Source organism: Micropterus salmoides, unplaced genomic scaffold (assembly GCF_014851395.1).
Source record: "Micropterus salmoides isolate LMB-PRFRI ecotype aquatic unplaced genomic scaffold, ASM1485139v1 Ms_hic_scaffold_15, whole genome shotgun sequence".
Classification (NCBI taxonomy): domain Eukaryota; kingdom Metazoa; phylum Chordata; class Actinopteri; order Centrarchiformes; family Centrarchidae; genus Micropterus; species Micropterus salmoides.
The window spans coordinates 15,830,453-15,852,947 of record NW_024040596.1 but is presented as its reverse complement, the minus strand read 5'-3'; the positions used below and the strand labels follow the sequence as shown (position 1 = coordinate 15,852,947).

General features: G+C 39.0%; 5 protein-coding genes across 11 annotated transcripts in view; 4 read left to right on the top strand and 1 right to left on the bottom strand.

Moving 5' to 3' along the window:
* Positions 1 to 100, bottom strand: part of LOC119904146 (multidrug resistance-associated protein 4-like) — a 59,153-nt gene extending 59,053 nt beyond the window's left edge. For 5 of the 6 annotated variants that reach the window (XR_005444656.1, XM_038720596.1, XM_038720595.1 and 2 more), the window contains exon 1: positions 16 to 100. The gene's annotated coding sequence lies outside the window, so the exon portion shown is untranslated. The remainder of the gene's footprint in view (positions 1 to 15) is intronic. The other variant, XM_038720598.1, reaches the window with a different exon arrangement.
* On the top strand, positions 43 to 2,148 carry LOC119904147 (claudin-10-like). The gene is made up of 5 exons (XM_038720600.1): positions 43 to 292; positions 957 to 1,118; positions 1,205 to 1,286; positions 1,395 to 1,499; positions 1,633 to 2,148. The coding sequence occupies exons 1-5, from the start codon at positions 73 to 75 to the stop codon at positions 1,787 to 1,789; spliced, it is 726 nt and encodes a 241-aa protein (XP_038576528.1). The 5' UTR covers positions 43 to 72; the 3' UTR covers positions 1,790 to 2,148.
* A 929-nt stretch (positions 2,149 to 3,077) lies between these two features.
* On the top strand, positions 3,078 to 6,434 carry LOC119904145 (claudin-10). The gene is made up of 5 exons (XM_038720594.1): positions 3,078 to 3,426; positions 5,376 to 5,537; positions 5,631 to 5,718; positions 5,821 to 5,928; positions 6,018 to 6,434. Exons 1-5 carry the CDS (start codon positions 3,195 to 3,197, stop codon positions 6,199 to 6,201), a joined length of 774 nt encoding a protein of 257 aa, XP_038576522.1. The 5' UTR covers positions 3,078 to 3,194; the 3' UTR covers positions 6,202 to 6,434.
* Positions 6,435 to 6,569: 135 nt separating this feature from the next.
* Positions 6,570 to 8,689, top strand: LOC119904144 (claudin-10-like). Of its 2 annotated transcripts, none has more exons than XM_038720591.1 (5): positions 6,570 to 7,119; positions 7,204 to 7,365; positions 7,509 to 7,539; positions 7,677 to 7,784; positions 7,898 to 8,689. In XM_038720591.1, exons 1-5 carry the CDS (start codon positions 6,702 to 6,704, stop codon positions 8,088 to 8,090), a joined length of 912 nt encoding a protein of 303 aa, XP_038576519.1. In that variant the 5' UTR covers positions 6,570 to 6,701; the 3' UTR covers positions 8,091 to 8,689. The 2 variants fall into 2 exon arrangements, with proteins under 2 accessions (XP_038576519.1, XP_038576518.1); XM_038720590.1 differs by having other exon boundaries at positions 7,458 to 7,539.
* Positions 8,690 to 10,217: 1,528 nt separating this feature from the next.
* dnajc3a (DnaJ (Hsp40) homolog, subfamily C, member 3a) lies at positions 10,218 to 22,218 on the top strand. The gene is made up of 12 exons (XM_038720588.1): positions 10,218 to 10,299; positions 10,861 to 10,971; positions 11,066 to 11,190; positions 12,053 to 12,127; positions 13,664 to 13,816; positions 13,959 to 14,140; positions 15,187 to 15,306; positions 15,655 to 15,760; positions 15,859 to 15,979; positions 20,320 to 20,452; positions 20,894 to 21,042; positions 21,644 to 22,218. The coding sequence occupies exons 1-12, from the start codon at positions 10,218 to 10,220 to the stop codon at positions 21,787 to 21,789; spliced, it is 1,503 nt and encodes a 500-aa protein (XP_038576516.1). The 3' UTR covers positions 21,790 to 22,218.
* Positions 22,219 to 22,495: the final 277 nt, after the last annotated feature.

The following is a 22,495-nucleotide window of genomic DNA, read 5'->3' as shown; positions in this document are numbered from 1 at the left end:
ATCCATTGAACTTACCAGTGCAGTGTCTTGCTACATTTTAGTATAGAAGTGTGGAGGTGTCCTTTCTGCAGCATGAGCAGCATGGTTCAGGAGATCTTGGCCTTCGTTTTAACCACTTCTGGGTGGGTGCTGGTGTCTTCCACCTTGCCGACAGAGTACTGGAAGGTGTCTTCAATTGATGGATCAGTCATCACCACAGTTACCTTCTGGTCCAATCTGTGGAAGACATGTGTCACTGATTCAACTGGAGTCACCAGCTGCAAAGAGTTTCCCTCGTTGCTGGCATTGGATGGTCAGCTCTTTTTTCCCTTCTTCCTGGATGCTTGGTTTTTCTGCCTTTGACCTTTTTCATGGTTCTGGTCAATCCTGTTGAATTTATCTTATGTTTTGTGTTTGTTTTTCAATGAAAGAGCACATGTTAATGAATTTTAGTTTTAGCCTGTTTTAGACTAGGGTTGTGTCATCCTGAGTTTGTAAGAGCCTTATAAGTGTTCAACCTTAGCTCCTGTCTCTTTTGCTAAATTCAAATTGAAGCTGCAGCTACTTAGAACTAATAGATATCTTACAGCCTAATGTAAGTCTTCAAGGAACAACTCATTTACCTCCAAATATGTCAATGTTTAGCCTCAGTTCTTGGAGCTTGAAAGTGATAAAGGGTGATTTACTGGGAACCTCAGGCAGTTTCTCCCACAGCTGACTAGTTTCAGTGGTTAACTACCAAGGTAATATTTGCCTCAAAAAAAAAAAAAGGTTTCCCACCAAGACAATCACCACTGAGAACAATTATGGTCACTTATGACAAATTTAATTTCTTGCTTAATGTGTAAATTTGTCACAAGCTCAATAACTCATTGACCTTCCGGTGTGCAGATGTAAGAGAAAAACCACAGAATGGAGCCACAGAACGTAACACTCTTTTGACTGCATGTAAGCTGACCTCTATTTTATGTTTGTAGGCTACATCCAAGCATGCAGGGGACTGATGATTGCAGCCGTTTGTCTGGGGTTTTTCGGTTCTATAGTTGCCCTTGTTGGAATGAAATGCACCAAAATTGGAGGAACTGACAAAAATAAAGCCAACATTGCCTGCTTTGCCGGTGTCATTTTCATTCTTAGTGGTAAGTATAGATGAAGTGTATGTGTAACATCTGTGTAATTATCTGTGTGATCTAATTAGATTCCATTTTTTTCTTGTTCTTCTCAGGCATCTGCTCACTCTCATCGTGCTCCCTCTATGCACACCGGATAACATCAGAATTTTTCGACCCAATGTTTTTAGCACAGAAGTAAGAACTGTGTGACTGAAGAGGCACAGTGTTTTAATGTAACTCAACTAATTAAGATTTGTTTTAAATTTTTTTAAAAAAAATTTAAACTATTGGCTTTGTCTGCAGGTTTGAACTGGGAGCTGCTCTCTTTATTGGCTGGGCAGGTTCTATACTCTGTTTGCTTGGAGGCATCATGTTTTGTTTCTCCATCGCAGATTCTTTTACCAAAAGGTTTGTATGAGTAACACATAGTATGTTATACAGAAGATACATGTTGTAAATAGGCCAACCTGCTGTATGAATCAATTTTGTTGACTCATATTGATTTGTGAAGATGAACATGTGTTCTGTCTTTTTTTTACAGCCACAGTCAGGCAAACTATATCTACAAAGGTGCTGCTTCGCATTCTCATATCTCCTCCTACCCGAGAGGGCAGGCAAAGTCTGTAAACCAGAGGCCGCCTCCAGACTACAACAACTCCTCCAGGACGCAGCACTTTGATAAGAATGCATATGTGTGAGGGATGTCAATATAAAACACTTTCAGTTGAGGCCACTGGTGAGTCTTAAAACATATACTGTATACTAAGCCTAAAAGATATAGCACACTGTATAAAACTTGGAGGTTTCTGTTTAACAGCAGCAGAAGTTTCTGATCTGATCTGTGGCTCACCAGGAATTAAAATTTACATGTGTCTTCCAGGGGTACAAATTTAAAGTTGTATGACACAGTTTACTCTCTGATCTTGGGGAATTATATTTTCTGTAAAGCAGACAACTTCTGTTTGTGTGTTATACATATTAATGTTCATGGGATGTTGGGATTAATTTAATAAACAGAAAAAATAAAACATTTGGTCCAAAATGGACTTTTCTAAAAGATCTTTTTTCATGTGTAATATTTTGCAAGAAGTTTTAGTTGTATTTTTAACTGTAAGTAACCTGCTTATGTTGTTAATCTTTAATGACAATATTTAAAACTATGTCAAACACAGATTCTCTTGTTTTCCATAACACAGCCATTAACTATGACTTTGTAATAAGCAAACTTGAAGAAGGTCAAAAGAGGGTGCATCCTTCTGTAAGTAGTGAAATGTGTGGCGTGTGATGACAAGGCTCTGTTTTTTTTAAGCAGAGTATATGACTAGAAATAAAACAGATGAAAACGTTTGCAATTCAGCCGATTGCGTTTTGCTTGTTTTGTCAGCAGATGATGTCATATCTGCTCCTCGGTGGTCACAGCAGGTCTGAAGAGGGCAGCAGTTTTGGGTTGTGATCCCTTAAGAAAATCAGTGAGAGTCAGCCTTTTCACTTTAGTGGTACTTCAGCCTTTTAATACGTTACGGTTGACAAATATAATGGTCTGTACTTGTATAATAGCACCTTTACAGTCTTTCTGAACACTCAAACGCTTTTACACTAAATCGCGTTCACCCCATTCACACGCTTAGGTGCCTCTGCCCTCACTAACAGAAATATACATTCACACACCAGTGGCACAGCCATCAGGAGCGAATTGAGGTTCAGTATCTTGCCCAAGGATACTTCAACATGCAGAAGGGGAGAGCCAGGGATTGAACCACCGACCTTCTGACAAGTGGATGACCTCTCATCCACCGGAGTCACAGCCACCCACAATATGTATTTACTTTAACTGTAAATATAGATTAAATGAATTTTTGCATTTCACAAGGGATGGAAACCTGAAAAGGTGGGCAGAGGTAGTGTGGGTGGCACACTCCAGAAAGTTTACAGTAAACATATCACACAATTGTACTGAGCCCTCATCAACACTAATGGCACATGGCACAGACACAGTCATCCTTGTCCACATTAAACAAGAAATGACTCATCATCCTGCTTACCACTGAGTAGACGTTTAGTGTGTTTTGTGCTTCTACCTGGTTTCCTTTAGTGATTTCAGAAATGAATAACCGTCTCATCCAAATATCTGGCTTCTTGATTTCATCACTGGGGTGGGTGTTTGTGATGTGCACCTTGGCCATGGACAACTGGAGGGTCGCCCAAATAGGAGGAGAAGGAGGCTCCTTTATCATCAAAGTGGCCTGGCAATGGTCCAACCTGTGGAAGGACTGTTTTACCGACTCCGCATCTATCACTAACTGCAGATATTTCCCTGTGATCTGGAGAATCACTCGTAAGTGCTCCACATGTTAATACCTCAGCAATGATGTCTCTAATACTGACTCTGTTAGCCTTTTACTCTGAATGAACAGAAAGATTTTCAGTCCTGTAATTCAACAGGTAAGAGACAGTGACACAGAGTTTACACCAGTGCGTAAAGTGTGATTATGTAACATAGTCTTTGTTTTAGAAATTAAAAAAACTCAAAATCATGAGCAATAAAATGCCCCCTTGTTAATTTCAATACACTCTAACTGGTCAGTAGCTTGTGGTTGCTAATATTAGCTAACTTTAGGTAGATACTGTCATGTAAGTAAAATTACTGGGTCAGTTAGTTGATTTTATTATTCTTCTTTAACATTATCCCATTATTGTCACTTCCCGTGGCCACAGTGAAAAGAGCAAACGCCACACTGACTCACTTTAAGGTGCGAGGAGAACCCAATAAAATGAAGATTTGAGAAACATTCTGTGTTTTATTGCAATTTAACCAGAGTTGATAGGAGAGGTTTGGTGTGCTCACACAAAAAACATAAAGTGACCAACTTAGCAGCAAAAGTAAATTAGGTAATAATATTAAATAATTAAAACAAGCATTCCCATGGGGATGCTATGACCAGCTCTGTATACCATTGTATACATGTCCGTACAGTGTTTTACAGACAGGAATAATAATAGCAGCACATTGATGATTTAAATCTTTGTTACTGCTTTGTCAAAAAGGAGAAAACAACTCAATAAATATTGACTTCTACAGAAAACACCATACTACATCAATAAATACTACATCAAGGCATTAGAATGTTTTACATTTCAATATACTTTATACTCCATAACCTCAATCTAATGCCTTGATGTACAGTTACTGTGCATGTTAAGGTTTTCCACTCTGAATTAATGAAACATGTGAAGTCTTGTGGTTCAACAGGTAGAGTGAGAGTGTGGTCAAGCAGACCAAAACAAATTATCGACAAGCAAAAAGCTAAATATATTGAATACTGGAAAGAAACGACCCAAACAAAAAATAAATTACAATGTTATCTTCAAAGAGAATTCACACTGGCAAATTACCTAAACTAAGAAAAGTGTTGACTACATACAGACTGGCCATAAAAGGGTCGCCACAGACAGAGCTGCCTGTCAGAAGAGGAGAGACTCTGCTCCCAGCGCTCCCTGCACTTTCTAACCTCATGTCCTTAAAGTAAAACCTCAAGAGAAAAAAACACTTCCCAAATGTTTCTCAAATGTACTCCCAATTAAAATTCAAATCAGACACACAGAAACTCCCCATACTACCATGTTTAGCTTAACCAAATGCCAAATCATGGCAGCAAAATATATCACTTCATGCCATGAACTGAGGAGAACCAGGGGAAACACAGGCTAGAGTAATAAATAAATTAAATCATTCTACTGTAACATTATTTTTATTGTTTGCTATTCTGGTAATTGTTCCTTGGAAAAATGCTACTGCTTGTCAAAAAGCAAGGCATATTTTCAATACAAGATACATTTTGTGTTTAGTTAGTTTTATTTATTTTAAAATGTAATTTTATTGTTTATAAGATGTATATACATTTTTATTGTTTAAATGTGAATTTTGTTGTTTGTATGTGAATTTTTGACACCAGAGCTTAACCTGTGAAAAAAGGGTGGACACAACAAAACAAGTTTTTTATAGGTTACTGTTCGTTATTACAACTTTGTCAAAAGGGTGACTAATAGACCACATAGACTATAATCTATAGAGACTATCATTTTTGAAGCTGTAGCCTACTTTATATTTTTGTGTTGCCTCGCATTACATTGTAAGTTTTGACTTCACTCAGATCAGCTTCTTTTCTTTCTGAGACAAACCAAAAGCTGTCCAAGAAATAGATTTTTTTCTGTTGAGAAGGTTCTTTTTTTTCTAGCCTGAACTATTTTTTTATATTTCTATATATTTCTTTCTGTTACTCGCAGCTTACCTCCAGGGAGTACAAGGATTGCTATTAGGCGGGATAACTCTTGGATTCTTTGGTGTAGTACTTTGCTTTGTTGGGATGGAGTGCACTTACATTGGTGGTGCTGATAAAACCAAGGACAAAGTCCTTTTTGCAGGAGCAGTGTTTCATTGCGCTGGAGGTGAGTACAGAGCACACACGGGTTTGTCTCTGTAAATGACAAAATGTTTTGCCCTCATTATTTCTTGGTATCAATGGAAAAACCTCTGCACAGGTGTGTCAGATGTGTCTGGCTACTGCTTGTACTACAACTCAATTGTCAGAACAACCTTTACTCAAACTGCAGGACAAGGAATATTACGGTACATTTTGCCACACTGATCTACATCACCATGTAGTTTAAATCTGATATATTTAAAGTATGTATGATGTGTCATTTCTAATTACATTTTAATTTATTCCAGATATGAACTAGGACCTCCCATATTTGTAGGATTGGTGGGATGTCTTTTCATCCTTTTAGGGGCTGTGCTTTACACTGTGACGGTCTACCAAGTAATCTGCCCTGAAAGGTATTCAAATTCCTCCATCTTCACCCTTTTTCCTGTGGCTGCTGAATTCATTCCACATCACTGACTTTGGCAATGTTTTGATCTTACAGTGAAGTGGTATATGCCCATGGAGGAGGAACATACATGACCCCTCGCTCCAGAGGAAGCGCATACTACAGACCCCCCAGGCTGCATGAATCTTATATGAGCTCCAGACGATCCAGCAGCTCCAAGAGCTCAAAGCTCTCTCAGACAACACCGACGAAAATCTCAGAAAGAGATGCATTTGTGTAGTTGCTATGTAGTTTGTAGTTATTTGTTGTTTTTTTTCATGCTCTTCATTTCATGCTATTTAGAAAAAACAAGTCATACTCTACATGTATGATATACTGTCTTGTGTTGACTCATAATTTGCTGACTTTATTGTGATGTAACCAAAGCACATATTACAAATACGATTGTCACTGGAATATGTATAACTGGATATATAGTAATTTCTTTTAAAACCTTTGTACCTATAAAGAAAATATTGTGTTTGTCCACTTATTTTCCTTAAATGAAGATAGTGTAATACTTAGTCCTTATTTTGCACCAGTATATCCTCAGTTCAAACCTTTTACATAAATAGAAGTGTGTTATTCTGTCAACATCATCAATGCGGAACAAAATAGTGCCATCATTACTAAATGGTACACAACACTGAACCCATGCTGGTGGGATCATGTGTGCCATAACAACAACAAACACGAGTAAGTGACCTTGACATAATATGAAACAAAAAGGCAAACCATGTGATGATGTACACAAAGCAAGATCGGCCTCCTGTGTGTGTGTATAAGTGTGTGTTTCCGTATCTGAGGAGAGGCAGCGCCGGACACACAGACGTCCCGCAGTTTGTGTTCAGGAGCAGTTGCGTGTTGCTTGGATTTGCCCTTTTCATCGTCTGGAAGCCCAACTTCTATAAGTCAACTTCCACTGCCATGAGTTACAGGACTGTGGCGATGTACGTGGAGATCGGATGCTTTGTGCTCTGTGTATCTGGATGGACCCTGGTCTGTTCCACCCTGCCCACAGAGATCTGGACTTGGTCCGAGGTCAGTACCATAGTATTGACCGCTTCAAACTACTACTCCAACCTGTGGAAGGATTGTGTATCTGATTCAACTGGAGTGTCTGACTGTAAGATAATTCCATCGATGCTTGCACTGAACCGTAAGTAAAATCATGCAAGACACTCACATCTTTTTAACTGCATCATAATTGTGTGCTCAAAACGGTTTTGCTGTTCTTGGACAGCGGGCATTCACCTGTGCCGTGCTCTCATCATCACTGCTATCATCCTGGCCTTCTTTGGATCAATTCTGGTCTTAGTAGGAATGAAGTGCACTAAGATCGGGGGATCAGAGATTGCTAATGCAAGAATAACCTTTGCTGGGGGGATGAACCACCTCGTCGGAGGTAAGAAGTTACACTGAGAGCAATTTTAAATAAGTCGCATTGCAATAAGGTATATGATTAATCTTAAACTGAATATGTGCCCATTGTCTCAGGGATGTGTTCTATGATTGCTTTCTCCTATTATGGAAACAAAATTGTTACAGAATTTCAAGACCCCAACTACAAAGGTCAGAAGTACGTAAAATTTTTAAGTGACATTGATAAAATATATACAACAAACAGACTTATTTTATGTATCAAAATGTATCCAATGATTCTTTAAAGGAAAAGCAGTGGATTAATGCATTATTCTTGTGTATTCTTACTACCAGGTATGAAATAGGCGTTGGTGTCTTTATCGGCTGGGGAGGCTCAACCTTACTTGTTGTTGGAGGCCTTATTTACAGTATCTTTGCAGGGAGGGAAGCGTGCTACTCAAAGTAAAATTACACTATTGTTACACAGACACCCCCCCCAGCATTTCTATTATTTGCTCCCCTCCACTTACAGAAAAAAACAATAAACATCCATTTCTTGAATCTAAACCTCACAGGTCTAAAAGATCCCCTGCCTACCAGTTCCCTGATACCTACACAATTGTTCCGACACAAAAGAGCATTGCGACTTCAGTTCGTACAGACATCAGTGGGAGCAGAAAATGGAGGACCAGCAGTTACAGCAGAGCCAGCAGCATCTCTGAAATCACCAGTGCCACCAAGACGTCAGCTACAAATGCATATGTGTGACTTCTTTTTCAAACAGGTGGAAAATATTGTGATTCCGCCCTTCATGAATATTCTGTGTGGTCCTATGTTTTCTTTTTACATTTTCAATAATTGCTTGAGCGTTAACAGTAGCTTTTAGAATAGACATTATAGTGTGACAATGAGCCAGCATGCACAATACCAAGACCCTAAAACTGAAATGGAGTTAAATGGAATTCAGCCATCATTTATTCCAACTTTTCACATAACATGGATAATAAAATGATACAATGAAATCATGCAAAAGATGACATTAAGGGCACTTAACATGTTTATAATTTATTTAAATGTTTAGTTGTTGCTTTAGCCATTAATGTTTTCAATGACACTATTTTGTCTGAATATATGAAATATTATGCATTCTTGCTCTGACCTGAAGCAAAAATGATTGACTACATATAGAAATGTAGAACGATCTATACGTGAAGACAGAACTATTAATGTCAGGGCCTTATGTTGAGTTACCTTGTAAGATATGCATGTCTAGATTAATTTGCTTGCAGGCTGCTTTGAAGGTTGCATGCTTTCAACAATGTCAGATGTTTCTGAAATTTGCAATAAAACAAGATTTTGATACTGAGTCATAACAGAAAGAATGGCTGAGTCACTGGCAAAACAAAAAAGATTCTCACAACATGGTTATGAGCTGAATGAATGTAAGGATGTTCATGTGATTCATTGTATCTTTAATCCTCTCTAATTGTACTGAGTTTTACCACAGACATTCATGGAAATGATCCTTATTGGATGTGTCACATTTAGTGCAACCGGGGAACAGGGAAACAAGGGAGTGGATCCAGACGCAGACTCAGAAGGCAAAGCAGCTGCAATTCACATGTTTTAATAATCAAACAAAAAGGTGTGCAAGCAGTCCAAAAGACAAACAAATCCAAAGAGGGGAAAAGAAATCCACATGGTCCGAAAATTCAGGCAGAATAGTGTTTGAAGTGGGCCGGTACGCACCGATACACGGTAGGCTACTCTCCTCTGCTCTCCAGAATGCAGGAAGTATATAATGCTCAAAGTCGTTAATGTTATAGTATTTACTATTTTCACCTTAAGGTTGAGGATAGTGCGGGCGGGGTGGGTGGGGGAGTACTGGCACCTATTTTTGTCCACTTCAAGCACTGCCAAAGACCACAGGAAAACACTAAGAACAGGCTGGTACACTTGACAAGTTGACACAGAAAAGGGGAGCACACAGACTTAAATACACAAGTGAGGGGAGGATAGCTATACAGGTAAAACTAATTAGGAAAGGGCAGACATTCAAAATGGGCAGGAAAGCACACAAAGTCAGGAAGCAAATACACATGAGGAAGGATTCTTAAACAGGAAATAACAAAAAATGATAAGGTCATAAAACTACACAAAAGCACATAAAGCAGTTAATACTAGCTCCACCTTGACTAACTCCAATATTATGATACTGCCTGCATGTTAATAATAATAATGATCCAGGGTTATTCTGCATGGAGTAATTAACTTTGGATAATGTAACTACATTTTATTGCTTATTACATTGTGGAATTGTAACTTTGACTATTTCTTCCACCACTGTTAAATGTCTGCTCCCTAATATACAACTCTCATAAGCACCTTACTTCAAGGTATACTGTCTTTAGGCTACATTTGACACTATAATGATTTCTGCTGCTACTGTATTCTTGCCAAAGTAACATTTTGATGGCAGGACCTTTTTGTGGCAATGATATACATGACTAGATGATTGAAATACCTTTTCCACCACTTATTCTCTCTCTCTCTCTCTCTCTCACACACACACACACACACACACACACACACACGCACAGTCATAGTCATGATGTGTTGTGCTGCCGTGGCTCCTCTCTGTTGAACCACTGGAGATGGGCGGGGTTTTCCAACAATCCAGCCAATCACAGTCACCCACGACCGGTCGGTTGAGTTCGCTGCTCGGTTGTGACTGGGAAAAGAGGAGCAATGCTGTTGACTAGTAGCAAAGTCTCTGCTAGCAGTCAACACATGGGACTGTTGAGAGTTAACGTTAAGTGAAACGTTAGTTAAAGTTACATCGGCTGACATTAGTGGGACAAAACGAGATAGGACTTGTCTGATGCAAATCTAACCATGGTTTCCATAGACCATGTTACTCAGAAGATACTGACTTACATCCCCTATGTTCTTGTTTTGATTGACATGAGATATGAAGGTAAGAAGCTGGCTCTAACGTTACTTTAGTAGGCAAGTTAATGACATCTACATATTTAACTTTACCATTAACAAAGTGAGAACTTCGGCCGAGGATAGCCTGCTTTTAGTTAGAGTAACGTTATATCGGTAATGTCAATGATAATGTTAGCTAGCGAAATTGACAACTGTTGGCTAACGTTAAGCTAGCTAACATTAAACAGTGGCAAAGAGGCAAAGCGTTTTAAATGATTAGTTTAAGTAACCATTCTTTTTTAGCCTACGTGTGATTAAAACGACGGCATGATACGTCTTTAGTAACGTTAGTGTCTTTTGTGTAAACTAACCAAACTTTAACTTAAAACATAACGTTAGTACGTAACATTAGCTAGCTTCACACTTAATATTCAAAGTCTGTCTAACCAACTTATACTGATTTGATTAAGCGTCACATGCTGCCGCCTGTCATTGGCATTGGTAACATCAATTAACTTGAATAAATTAGAAATTGAGTAATGTACTGTAGTGTGTTAATATTCTCAGTTTTGTGGTGGAATGTGTCACGATTGTGTGTGTTTTTCAGGAGTGAAATGTGGCAGGGATGGGAGTGTGGACAATCATATGGAGATGGGGAAGAAATTGCTTGCTGCTGGCCAGCTAGCTGATGCCCTCTCTCATTTCCATGCTGCTGTGGGTAAGTTGTAACTATACAATGGTTACCTTGTTTTCACGCTACAAAATACAATCCAGAAACCTTTATAGTCATGTTTTCTTTGTCCTTTTGTCAGATGGAGATCCCAAGAACTACATGGCCTACTACAGGAGAGCTACAGTATTTCTAGCAATGGGGAAGTCAAAGTCTGCACTGCCGGATTTAAGCAGAGTCATCGAACTCAAACCAGACTTCACATCTGTGAGTTGTTGGTCCTGAAGTAATTTATTTTCACACAGTTGGACACAGTGTTGCATCATAGGTCTGACAGAATTGTGTGAAAAACACATCTACACAAAAAACTGGAAGGTTCTGCCATATATGTATATATGGTATAAGTGCAAGTTTTATAGGGTAATTTTGGTATTTTTAAATCTAGGATCCATTTTCACATGTTTTGGGGTGCAGAAAAAAAGTCTCACTCAAGGACAGTCCTTGCTCTGGCATCTAGTGAGAAGCAAGTTGTTGCAGGAAGAAGCCAGTGGAAACATAAATCAGAGTTGCAGAGAGGAGTTTGTTGTGTACATAGACGAACTGCTTGCAAGACTTTATTTTCTAACTTTATTTCTAACATAACTCTCCAACTCTGGTTCTCCATCAGCGTGTTCCTGCATCAACTCACATCTCACTAGATTTCAAAATGTGAGAATTGTCCTTGAGTGAGACTTCTGTTTCTGGTTAAAAACAAGAGGTGTTACCGGATGTTACTCGTAGGGATCCTTTCCATGATGCTGTCAGACACCTGGTGTAAAAGTCTGAGCCTATAATTGGCAAAAAAGAAGCACTTCATGGGGTCATAATTTGAAGAGTGAAATTGCCCCGAAAGAATACGTTGCAGCCATTGAAGCTGGTTTGCGGCGGCCGGCTAAAGCCATCTACTACATGGATTATAAAACTTTTTGTACCTACTAGTCATTTAGACCCCAACATATGTAAGAAATTGTTTTTAAAAATGCCAAAATTACCCTTTAAGGCACAACTGTGCTGGGTCAGTTATGTCAGCTGTGTTGTCTATATTTGTAGTCATATGCAAAAAAAAGTCTCTCCTCCATCTCCTTAACAGGCACGGCTTCAGAGAGGAAACCTCCTTCTGAAGCAGGGGAGACTAGATGAAGCAGAGAGTGACTTTAAGAAGGTGGTAAGTATAGCAATATCCTGTTTAAACACTACAGCAACAAAACTGAGAGGGGTACCCCCTACTTTGTTAGAGAAGCAGAGTTCACCAGAAGGTGTCAGTGTTGTTCTGTAGCCTAGTTATGTAGTGAAACTAGACTGAAGCATGTATACTGGGTGTAATGTTTTTTCAATATGATTTAAAATAAAGACAATAGTTTAACTTATTAATAGTTTAATTGTTGTGAAGAATAATTATGTTTTTCTGTGTAGTGTGCACACTTAGTGACTTGTTTAACTATACTGTACAGTATACTTTAAACTATAAGGAAGACAGTAGGATAGGTTTTGTTATTTATGAGTGGATGGACTTAACAAAACTCTTTGAAGCCAAGTAGCAAGGAAGTTAAGACTGACATAAAATGTAAGAGATCCATAAGCCATCTTACAAGATATAGATAGTGAGTAAATTGGCAGTGAACTCTCATTTGGGCCTTCAGGGATCATTTTTAGGTGCTCGTTAAGGATTAAGACTGAAGCTCGCTAATGCATTTTCCATTAGAATTTCCATTTTACAGTGAAGTTTCACAACACTCCCAGAAGACATCAATGCCCTTGTTATATCTACTATTAGTTCCTAGATTCCATTTAAAGCTGCTGTGTTCTCAGGTGAGGTAATCATGCAGGGAAACATTATGTCCCTCTTCTATACGGGAATAGGATGTGAATGTCAAACAGTGTCACACTGTGCCAAGGGCATGTGGCAGGCCTGCAGCCTAATAGGCCTGTTTTGATCATTAGTGGCCTTGCCTTTACACTTCCTTTTATTGAACACACAGAAAACTAGTAAACAAGTGTTTAGCTTAGCTATTATATGTAGGATGAGGCTCAGTGGTATGTCCTGTATTGCTTTTTGGAAGGCTGTAATGAAATACCTCAGGTGGCTACTGTGAAAGAGTGCAATGTGCCACAGGCTGCTAAACTGTATGATTTTTAAATACAAGTTAAAGAGTGACTTTCTAGGAGTGACAAAGGAATAGAAAGTTTTTAAATTGCAAACAAGTGTGACGCCTTCCCCTTCCACATTCCCAACAGAGCCCAATGGGTATCTCAGCTTGAGCAGATTTACGTGGACAAAACCTTGGTGGTATAATGTCAAGGGATCTGGCCAGAGGTGCATGCTGTCTTGCTGTTTCAGCAGTTTGCAACGTTGGCCTAATGTAATGCATCATATTTATGCATTACACTCTTTCCTAAGATTAGCTAGCAGGAAACACTTAAAGGGTAGCTAGATCTATTTGTAAAGGATTAGCTGAGATTGCACTTGTGTATATGATGACCTCCATGATGAGGACGATTATGATGTAATTGGTTTAGGGAATGTTAAGGACTGCTCCTGCTGTGATAGCCCATACTTTAAGAACCTCATCAGAAATATAAATGCTCATACTGGAATGCCTTGGTGAAGGACTGAATCAAACTCGTGCTTTTTTTCCAGTTAGACAGCTTTAATCTTGACTCTTAAGTCTGCAGTGTATTACCTTGCCTTGCAATGTTCCAGCTGAAGTCCAACCCCAGCGACAAAGAGGAGAGGGAAGCCCAGAGTCAGCTGACAAAGTCGGATGAAATTCAGCGGCTGGTGGCTCAGGCACACCGCAGCTTTGACAGCCAGGATTATGTGACAGCTGCTACCCAGCTCGACACTATCATTGAGGTAAGATGCCTACCTTGTCAGCATTGCCTAATTTTCCTGCAAGCACAATATTGTCCCATTTTATCAGCACTGCTGAGTGTACTGAGCATTTGTATGGTAACTAGTACTGCAGTTTGTAAGAGTTATTGTCCACCTGTTGCAGAGTTGTGTTTGGGATGTGACCTCTCGTGAGATGCGTGCAGAGTGTTTTATTCAAATGGGAGACATGGGGAAGGCCATCAGTGACCTTAAAGCTGCATCCAAGTTAAAGAGTGACAATACCCAGGCTTTCTACAAACTCAGCACCATCTACTATAATCTTGGAGATCATGAGATGTCCCTCAAGTAAGACACACTCTCAGACTGCTTTCTTTGAGGAAGCTCCCGCACTGTATCAGACACTGTGACAAGTACTAGGATTTAACAAAGTGTTACTATAAGAGAACTTCCTAATTTCTAAAATGTTTCGTCCAGAATCAAACATGGAACAATCATATCTCCAATAGATTACGTCTAAATTATTTTGTACATCGACATTATCCGTCTAAAGATAATACATATTTTTGTAAATTGAAGCTGTAATGCTGTAAAGGTCTGTTAGCAAGGTGTTGCATTTGTCTTTATGTGATAGGGAGATGGACAAATTAAAAAAGATATTTTTTACGATACAACACAACCCTCCTGCAGGAAATGGCTTATAAATTTGTTTATTGCTGAGACTGTTTTCTCTAAATTTGATGGTAATTTTTTTGGTGATGACACCTCAAAGTCTAAATAATCTTTCAGTTATTTCTAAGAAATTTTCACTCACCAAATGATAAATATTTGCGGTGAACTGCATGCGGTAGTTATCTAATCGGTGCTTGCCACTTTCCACCTCCTGTAAGTTGTTTCACGTTGCCTTGAAAAGTCACATAAAAATGATTCTTGTCAGATTTTTAATAGCTGGCACATACTGCTAATTAGTATTCAGCATATTGTGACTTGCTTGCACTATTATGCCTAGCAAACAAAGGCAGTCATGAGCATTGTAAAAATTGTGAGTGTTATATGGCAAGCAATAAAGGCAAAACAATAATTTATAACAACAATACATGCTATAGCTTCCAAAATCGATCATATAGCGGAAATCTAAACAGTTTGAGCTTCACCCAAGTGTTTTTACTGCTGTTTTTAAAGGGCAACATCGGTATTTTTTTCAACCTGTACCTTACTTTCCCATGTGTCTGTGACTAATTGGGGACAACGTTTTTTGAAATATCGAAGTTACCCTTTAAGGTGTTCTTGTTATTTTTGTCCACCCGTTATAAGTTGACACTATAGCACGTACATCTGGTAATATGGAAAATTAGCCTGTTCTTACCTTTCTCCACCTCTCGTCTGATCTACAGTGAGGTGCGCGAGTGCCTGAAGCTTGATCCTGATCACAAACGGTGTTACAGCCATTACAAGCAGGTCAAGAAGCTCAACAAACAGATCCAGTCTGCAGAGGAGCTCATCCAAGAGCAGAGGTGGGTGGGTGGGTGTGTATGTGTCTGTGGATTTGGGCAATTGCATATCCCTGTAAATATAAAATATCCCCTCTGAATACCAGGGATTGCATCAGCTGTAGAACCACTGCTTCCTTACCCTCGAGCACTCAGACTTTCTGGTCTTACAAACCACCGTGCAAATCCCAACTAAATGTGAATGGATGTTGCATTATATTTGACACACACAAGATATCATATTCACAAGACTAAACCGAGCAAATAAGAGAGTGGCATGATGTTTCTGGGTGCAGTGGTCCATGTTGCATCCTGCTGTATCAACAGCATCACAGTGGTGTTCAAACACCTACTTGCTTCTTGCTCTTTTAGGTATGAAGACGCAGTGAGCAAATACGAGGCAGTGATGAAGACTGAGCCCAATGTGCACCATTTCGCTCTCCTTGCCAAGGAGCGCATCTGCCATGCGCTGGCACAGGTAAGACCCCTTACTGCTGCCATGAGATGTATCAGCTCACTATTTGACTTCATTAAACAATAGATCCAGGCATCGTGTTTTCTTTGTGTCATGACCAGGGCCAGCAGGCTAGCAGAGCGATCTCGGTGTGTAGCGAAGTCATCCAGTCGGACCCAGAGAACGTTAACGTGCTGAAGGACAGAGCTGAGGCCTATGTCCAAGACGAACAGTATGAGGAAGGTAAGCCTGTCAGACTTGGCTATATGAAGTTAAGGTGTATTTATTTTTTCAATTGCATGGAGTCGGTCTGTAAAATTTTCACACTCCGAGTCAGGGTCACACTGAAAGCTGGGAATTTATTTATTGTATTATTTCAGTTGAGAAAGTCCATGGCCACTCTGTGTTTTTGTTGAAGATGGACTGAATTATGTAGTTGTTGTATAGAAGACAGTTCTTCTGGAAACAAACTGTATAGATTTATTTACACCCATATGATTTTAATTCCAAGTAGCTTCTTGCACCATTTTTTTACGTTTTTATTAGTTAAGTTTTGGCAAGAAGAATGCAGTTATTTAAATGAAGTTACTGAAATCTACAGTTAGTTGCCATATTATTAGTACACCTAGCTAAAACTAATGCAGTCTAACAGTCCTGTAATAAATCCCCTCTTCGTGAGGTTTTAATGTTAAAATTTTGTTGAAACTGTTTCAGAGATTCAACTGTATGATCATTTGGAAGGCAAACTCTGCCTCATTTACACAATCTTTAACACAGTTCATCACCAGATCCTTGTTCGCTTTGAAATAAATAAGCACAATAAAGATTAAATGTAGATAAATACAGCAATGGTTCATATCTAATTTGGTAAAAGCATACTACTATCTGAAATACAAATGTCATCTGTTAAGAGTGCTTATTCCATAGAGTATAATTAGAATGAGGTGTGGAGCACAATGTTTTAGAAGTACAGCCTGCATGAGTAGAGCTGCCCTGAACTACTGGCTGAAATTAAGCAGAATTTCTTGTTTATCAAGCCTAAAGCCATTCTTCAGTGGTGGTGCCAAAACACACAGAGCACTTACTATCTCCATAAAGCCTCTGTTGTCAGGGAAGGGATTAGGCTGAAACAACGTTCTCCCCTATCTGTTGTCAAATCGCAGAAAGTCCAGTGCAGCAGATGGTGAAATCCCCAGGAATAGCCTTGTCTCCCCGCCATCATTTTACCTGTCACCTGATGTTCTGCTTCCACTGCGCAAAAAAACAATGGATATTTGTGTCAAAATCACTGCCTACATTTTATGTTTATCTGTCAATTAAGTTAGAAATTTGGTGTAAACCATCCCACCCATCTCACTGTCTTTTTGTACAGATTGCCAATGCAAGGTCCAAGCCCTGGTTCCTATAGAATAAGTTTCACTCCAGCTGCTCAGTGCATTACAATTTGAAACCCTCACTTTGGCTGTCAGTCTGATACTAGCTAAAAACACTGGATCACTGGGGGTGGGGGGGTACAAACGATTGGTATTGTTAAATGTAGATACTTCTTGTTCTGGTAATGAGTGCCACGGTGATACTCCAAACCAGGCCAATCAAATATTTTCATTTTCTATCTTCTCAATTTTATGACAATTTCCCCTGTTTCCACCGAGTCAGGCTCCAGCATTCCTATTGATTTGCATTTCATAAACTAAAAACTGTAATGACTCATAAACAACCAGTGTACTGCACTCAATGTAGAGCTTTTCTGTGGTTATTTTTCAATAGCCTGCTGCTAGTTGAAGCTTGAATCGAGGTAACTACAGTGGATCTGGCGCACGCACGCGTGTGTGTGAGACCACAGTTTGACAGTGTGCGTCATTTAGAGACTGCAGATGGGAAACATTTTTACCTCACACCTGACACTTTCAAATGGCTATGCAGGCAGTTAATCAGCTAAAGGGAAAGGCTGTCATGCATTACAGGCTAGCTGCTGCAGATAGGAAATCTTGGTAAGAATCAGACAGTATTTGTTTTGTCATGCTGGCATTATTGCTGAAATTAGTACACAACATTTAAACATTTGTTTAAATTTACATTTAAAACCTTTTTTTAAGTATTTGTTGGGGCGGTTTTGCCTTTTTTAATTTGATAGTATCTTGCAAAATGCTGAAAAGCAATGATGAGAGAGACGCGTAGAGGCGGGTGTTCACCGGCTAGAATTGAACGTGGGACACTGAAATTACATGGTACTCTTCTTAGACCCTTAGGCCACCATTGCATCCCCAGAATAAAGTGCAAATAAACATGTCAAATAGTTAAACTAAATAAAGTTAAACTGGCAAGAAAAGCATGAATAAAAAACGTTTGTAAGATTTTGGAAAGGATTATATCCATGTGTGTCCACTAATTACAGTGAAAAAAATAATTCACACAGGAATAGTATGCTGCTAACCTGTTTAAAATGCGAAATGTCAATACACATCATGCAAAGAAAATTGTAGCTATAAAAACAAGATGAATGAGAAGGATTAAAGTTCAATGTGTGTTAGTAAATTTAAACTTTATCCATAATGTTCCCATTTATGGCATAGAACACCAAATATGGTTATTAAAACATGTCCCTAGGATGGTATACTTAAAAAGGGGGGGGAAAGTGTACACAACATCCAATTAAACCCACAATTAACATCACCATCACTCCAGGTAGGTCTGCCCCAGAGTAATAACATCCTTCACTAAGATGCCGCAACCACCGCCGAGCTGAGGCTGTGTATGTTGTCATTAACATGGCATGAACACAGTCAGCAGGTGGGAAGGCCAGACCTCATCTGGGCTTTTAAACTGTCAGAAACCATGGGAGTTAAATTCACCTCAGTACACCTCACAGAGTAAACAAGCTTCAAAGCACCCAAACATGCGCGCACAAACAGCCTGGAGCTGCTACAACATGATCTGAAGGTGATGGGGCTTTCTTAATGATTTAAAGTGGTTTATTTATTAGGGAAAGATCAAGCATTTTCACAGATAAGATGACTAAGAACACTAGTCAAATAATGTGATGTATGTCATAATGTTTGTTAGAGTGATGGAGATGTAAAACTGTCAACAATACCGATGATTCTGGCAACATTAATAATATTAAGTGTCTGATATTCAGTTATTTTCATGCAGGGCTTTTATTGTTCTTTTTATTATTTATCATGTTTGTGTTAAATATTCAAACATCACATCACTTACTTCACTACAGATTATCAAATCTCTAACACAACAGTCTCAGCAAGCCTCAACAGTTGAAAAAAATAATAAAATAAAAATAAAATATATTTTTCAATAAAAATATCCTCTTTTAATGCAACACTTAAGTGCAGTTATTTGTCTTTAGATAAATGTGACAATATCTCAGATATAGTAGCCTGTTTTATTTATAAGCCATGCTAGCGGCATCGCTCAATGTCAGACGGCCCAGACTTTCATGATCCCCTCAGGATGAATGTTATCACTTCCTCTGACTTTTCTTCCAACGCGATCATTAGGTCAGAATTTCAACTTGCCAGAAATGTCATGACTAAATAACTGCTGAACTCCATATTATATTCCCATAAGAATCAGCTGTACTTTTAGCTTAGTGCTAATTAGCAAATGTTAGCATGCTAACACGCTACACTAGGACAGTGAGCATGGCAATCATTACAGCTGCTAAACATCGGCATGTTGGCATTGTCATTGTAAGCATGTTAGCATGTAGATCCTGACTGAGATTTTTAAGACCGATACCGATTTTTATATTTGATGGTTTTAAAATCCAATGTATCAGCCGACGTTCCCTTTTCCCCCCTGCTCTGTGGAAACGCATAACATAAACAAAGATTATCCCCAACATTTGTTATGTGTAGTTAATGGACTTGACCAAGATAACCTGACATAATGCAGTTTAAAAGTAAACTTTTTATTGTTATAAATAGCACTTTGAACTAAAGTACAGCTGATTATGTGGATTGTGTGTTGCCAACAGGGGAGTTGCAGAGCGCTCTCTGATGGACAGACTATTTAATGACAACACTTATAACATGATTGAATGATCGGCCTCTCATTTAGCATGGCTGATTTTTTTTAATAGGTCACATAATGCTCACATGATCACATATCTGTTCTGTTCTTAAGACAAAACAGATGATCAGGCTTTGATTGAGTCAACAAAGTGTTTCAGTTCTAAACTTTTGTCTCCCCTTCCGGCTGTGAGAGTAATTATATAAACACTGTCGACGCATGCTTATGATGCCGACACCGTACTAGTTGCTGTAGCCTACTCTGTCGCTACGGTAGCTCCAGTACCATGTAGAGAGTCGCGTCCTCTCCTTTAAATTTCAATTCACTTGGTTTTTTTTATCACAACTGGACTGCATACAATACAATGTTGCTAAAGCATGGCAAGCATCATTGCCTGGCTGAAAGACACTAGGAGCGTGAATGCTTGCCACAACAAGGTCTTGAAGTCTTTTTTTTTTTTTTCTGTCGACTGTCTTTAAGTACTGTACTTCACTTCCCACTAGCTGCTTTAAATGAGTAAGCAATACTGATTCTGTCTGCTATTTTTTTTTCAGCTATTAAGGACTATGAGACTGCTTCAAAACACAGTGAGAATGACCGTCAGATAAAAGAAGGCCTGGAGAGAGCTCAGCGACTTCTCAAACAGTCTCAGAAGAGGGATTATTATAAGATCCTGGGAGTGAAGAGGTGGGCACTGATCACTGGATTTTGGATATTTCTTTCCATCTATAGAGGCATTTCCCAAACAAGACGTTTTATAGATTCTTTGGGGGAAATCAAGAAGAATCTGGGTATTTTTGTACAAATTACTTGCTTTTACAAGACTGCATCAGAAAGCAGTCTGTTTTTTTTCTTTTATATTTTGTAAAACAACCGCAACTCCACAAAAAAAGCCCTATTGCACTGGAAGCCACATCATTCCCCCCCTTTTTTTGTGATGAAAAGTTCTATTGAGAATTTGAGAGAGAATACATTTTAAGACAATGAAAGCACTCTTAGTTATAAAAAGTAATCATTTATTACATCAGAGAATTTGATAAGTATTATTAGGTCCAGCTTGTGTTGAAAACAAGAGGAGCTGTTTTCATCTTTATAAATGTGCTGATGATACTCTCCCTATTGTCACAGAACTGCCCAGAAAAAGGAGATTATCAAAGCCTACAGGAAACTGGCACAACAGTGGCATCCAGACAACTTCCAGGATCCAGAGGAAAAGAAGAAGGCTGAAAAGAAGTTCATAGACATCGCTCAGGCTAAAGAGGTTCTCACTGACCCAGGTAAAAAGCATGCGGTCAGCAGAGTCAGAAGAAAGTTGTTCTGCCAGTCTCCCTGTAAATGACAGGCTTCCGAGGGGCTGCTGTGAACAGCTTGCAACCACTTACTGTTTTGTCCAAGTAGCTTGAGACCATTATTTTACTGGGCATCATTTTCAGTGAAATGATGAACCTTATTTCCCCATGTTTTTTTGTATGACTAATTGGGACAACATTTATTTTAAATTGGTCCAGATATGAGCGAGCACACTGTAGTCAGCGGCAGCGAGACAGGGCTGCAACGTGATCCTTCCTGGCAATTGCACCCCGTCAAAGTGCTACCACTAAAGTGCTTGTTTTTGCCCCTGAAATACTTAGATTTTTATTACATATGTCTGACAAGATTGTGGAAAGGCTCCATACAGAGAGAGACCTTTATTTATTTATTTATTTCTTGAAGAGACAGTCACTATATTGCTCTCATCAAAGACATCATACTCCATTGATAAAAACAGTTGTCAAAATATTAATTCTAATTCCTGGAGGGATTGAATTATGATCCAAACGCTATACATGAGGATATATTCAATAAGTTGTTCTGAACTAACACCATCTGTTTTTATAGAGCTGAGAACCAAGTTTGACCACGGGGAGGACCCCATGGATCCGGAGAGTCAGCAGGGTCACAGCCATCATCACTTCCATGGAGGCTTCCAGGGTTTCAATCCATTTGGCTCTGGACCCTTCAACTTTAAATTCAACTTCAACTGAGGAAGCTCATATCCAGCACCGCTGGAGTGGATTTTTGTATTTTCCTCCCTATTTAAAAGGGAGAACACTGGCATAAGGAATGTCAGTGCATACTGATACATCTCACAAAAATGTGGAGCAAATTGTGGCTTTAATTCAGTGACCATAATTAAAGATGCATCTTTGTTGTTGAATTATACAACTTTGAATTCCATTTGGGGAAGGTCTGTTGCTATGCTAACAAATATCTTTCTGTGTGAAGCAGCTTTTATGTGTCAAGTGTTAAGCGGTTAATTCTGACACTTGCATCCTTTCCACATATTGTACACTGCAATTCACAGGATTCAATTTGTACATAGATACAGTACTATTTTTATATGAATGGAGTTTTTCTCATTCTGAACTGTAAATAAAGACCTATTTATGTACATTAAATTAAACTGAGCGGCAGGGGTGTTGCTGTATGGGCAGGTTGGAGAGTGACTTGGCTACATTTACATACTGATGCTACAGTTTGAGAAATGGTACCTTTCCCTAATTGCAACCATCTTAAGTGCTTTTCTTCCTCACAAATGCAGTTTTACAGTGAAATGGTTTACGGTGAGGAACAAATTAGTGTAAGAATCTCCCTTCAATGTAGACCTTTCAATTCATGAATCACACATCCACTGACCACATTAGGGGGACAACAGAATTCACAAACCGCTTTTATAATGACTGACTGCCA

Excerpts from the sequence above, each read along its gene's own strand:
- dnajc3a (XM_038720588.1), top strand. The coding sequence starts at position 10,218 with ATGGTTTCCATAGACCATGTTACTCAGAAGATACTGACTTACATCCCC. Across the intron at positions 15,761-15,858 it reads TCTGCCATGCGCTGGCACAG|GGCCAGCAGGCTAGCAGAGC; the intron begins GTAAGACCCCTT and ends TGTCATGACCAG. Across the intron at positions 20,453-20,893 it reads AAGATCCTGGGAGTGAAGAG|AACTGCCCAGAAAAAGGAGA; the intron begins GTGGGCACTGAT and ends CTATTGTCACAG.
- LOC119904145 (XM_038720594.1), top strand. The coding sequence starts at position 3,195 with ATGAATAACCGTCTCATCCAAATATCTGGCTTCTTGATTTCATCACTG. Across the intron at positions 3,427-5,375 it reads TGTGATCTGGAGAATCACTC|CTTACCTCCAGGGAGTACAA; the intron begins GTAAGTGCTCCA and ends TGTTACTCGCAG. Across the intron at positions 5,719-5,820 it reads GCAGGACAAGGAATATTACG|ATATGAACTAGGACCTCCCA; the intron begins GTACATTTTGCC and ends AATTTATTCCAG.
- LOC119904144 (XM_038720590.1), top strand. The coding sequence starts at position 6,702 with ATGATGTACACAAAGCAAGATCGGCCTCCTGTGTGTGTGTATAAGTGT. Across the intron at positions 7,120-7,203 it reads ATCGATGCTTGCACTGAACC|CGGGCATTCACCTGTGCCGT; the intron begins GTAAGTAAAATC and ends GTTCTTGGACAG. Across the intron at positions 7,366-7,457 it reads GATGAACCACCTCGTCGGAG|GGATGTGTTCTATGATTGCT; the intron begins GTAAGAAGTTAC and ends CCATTGTCTCAG.
- LOC119904147 (XM_038720600.1), top strand. The coding sequence starts at position 73 with ATGAGCAGCATGGTTCAGGAGATCTTGGCCTTCGTTTTAACCACTTCT. Across the intron at positions 293-956 it reads CTCGTTGCTGGCATTGGATG|GCTACATCCAAGCATGCAGG; the intron begins GTCAGCTCTTTT and ends TTATGTTTGTAG. Across the intron at positions 1,119-1,204 it reads TGTCATTTTCATTCTTAGTG|GCATCTGCTCACTCTCATCG; the intron begins GTAAGTATAGAT and ends TGTTCTTCTCAG.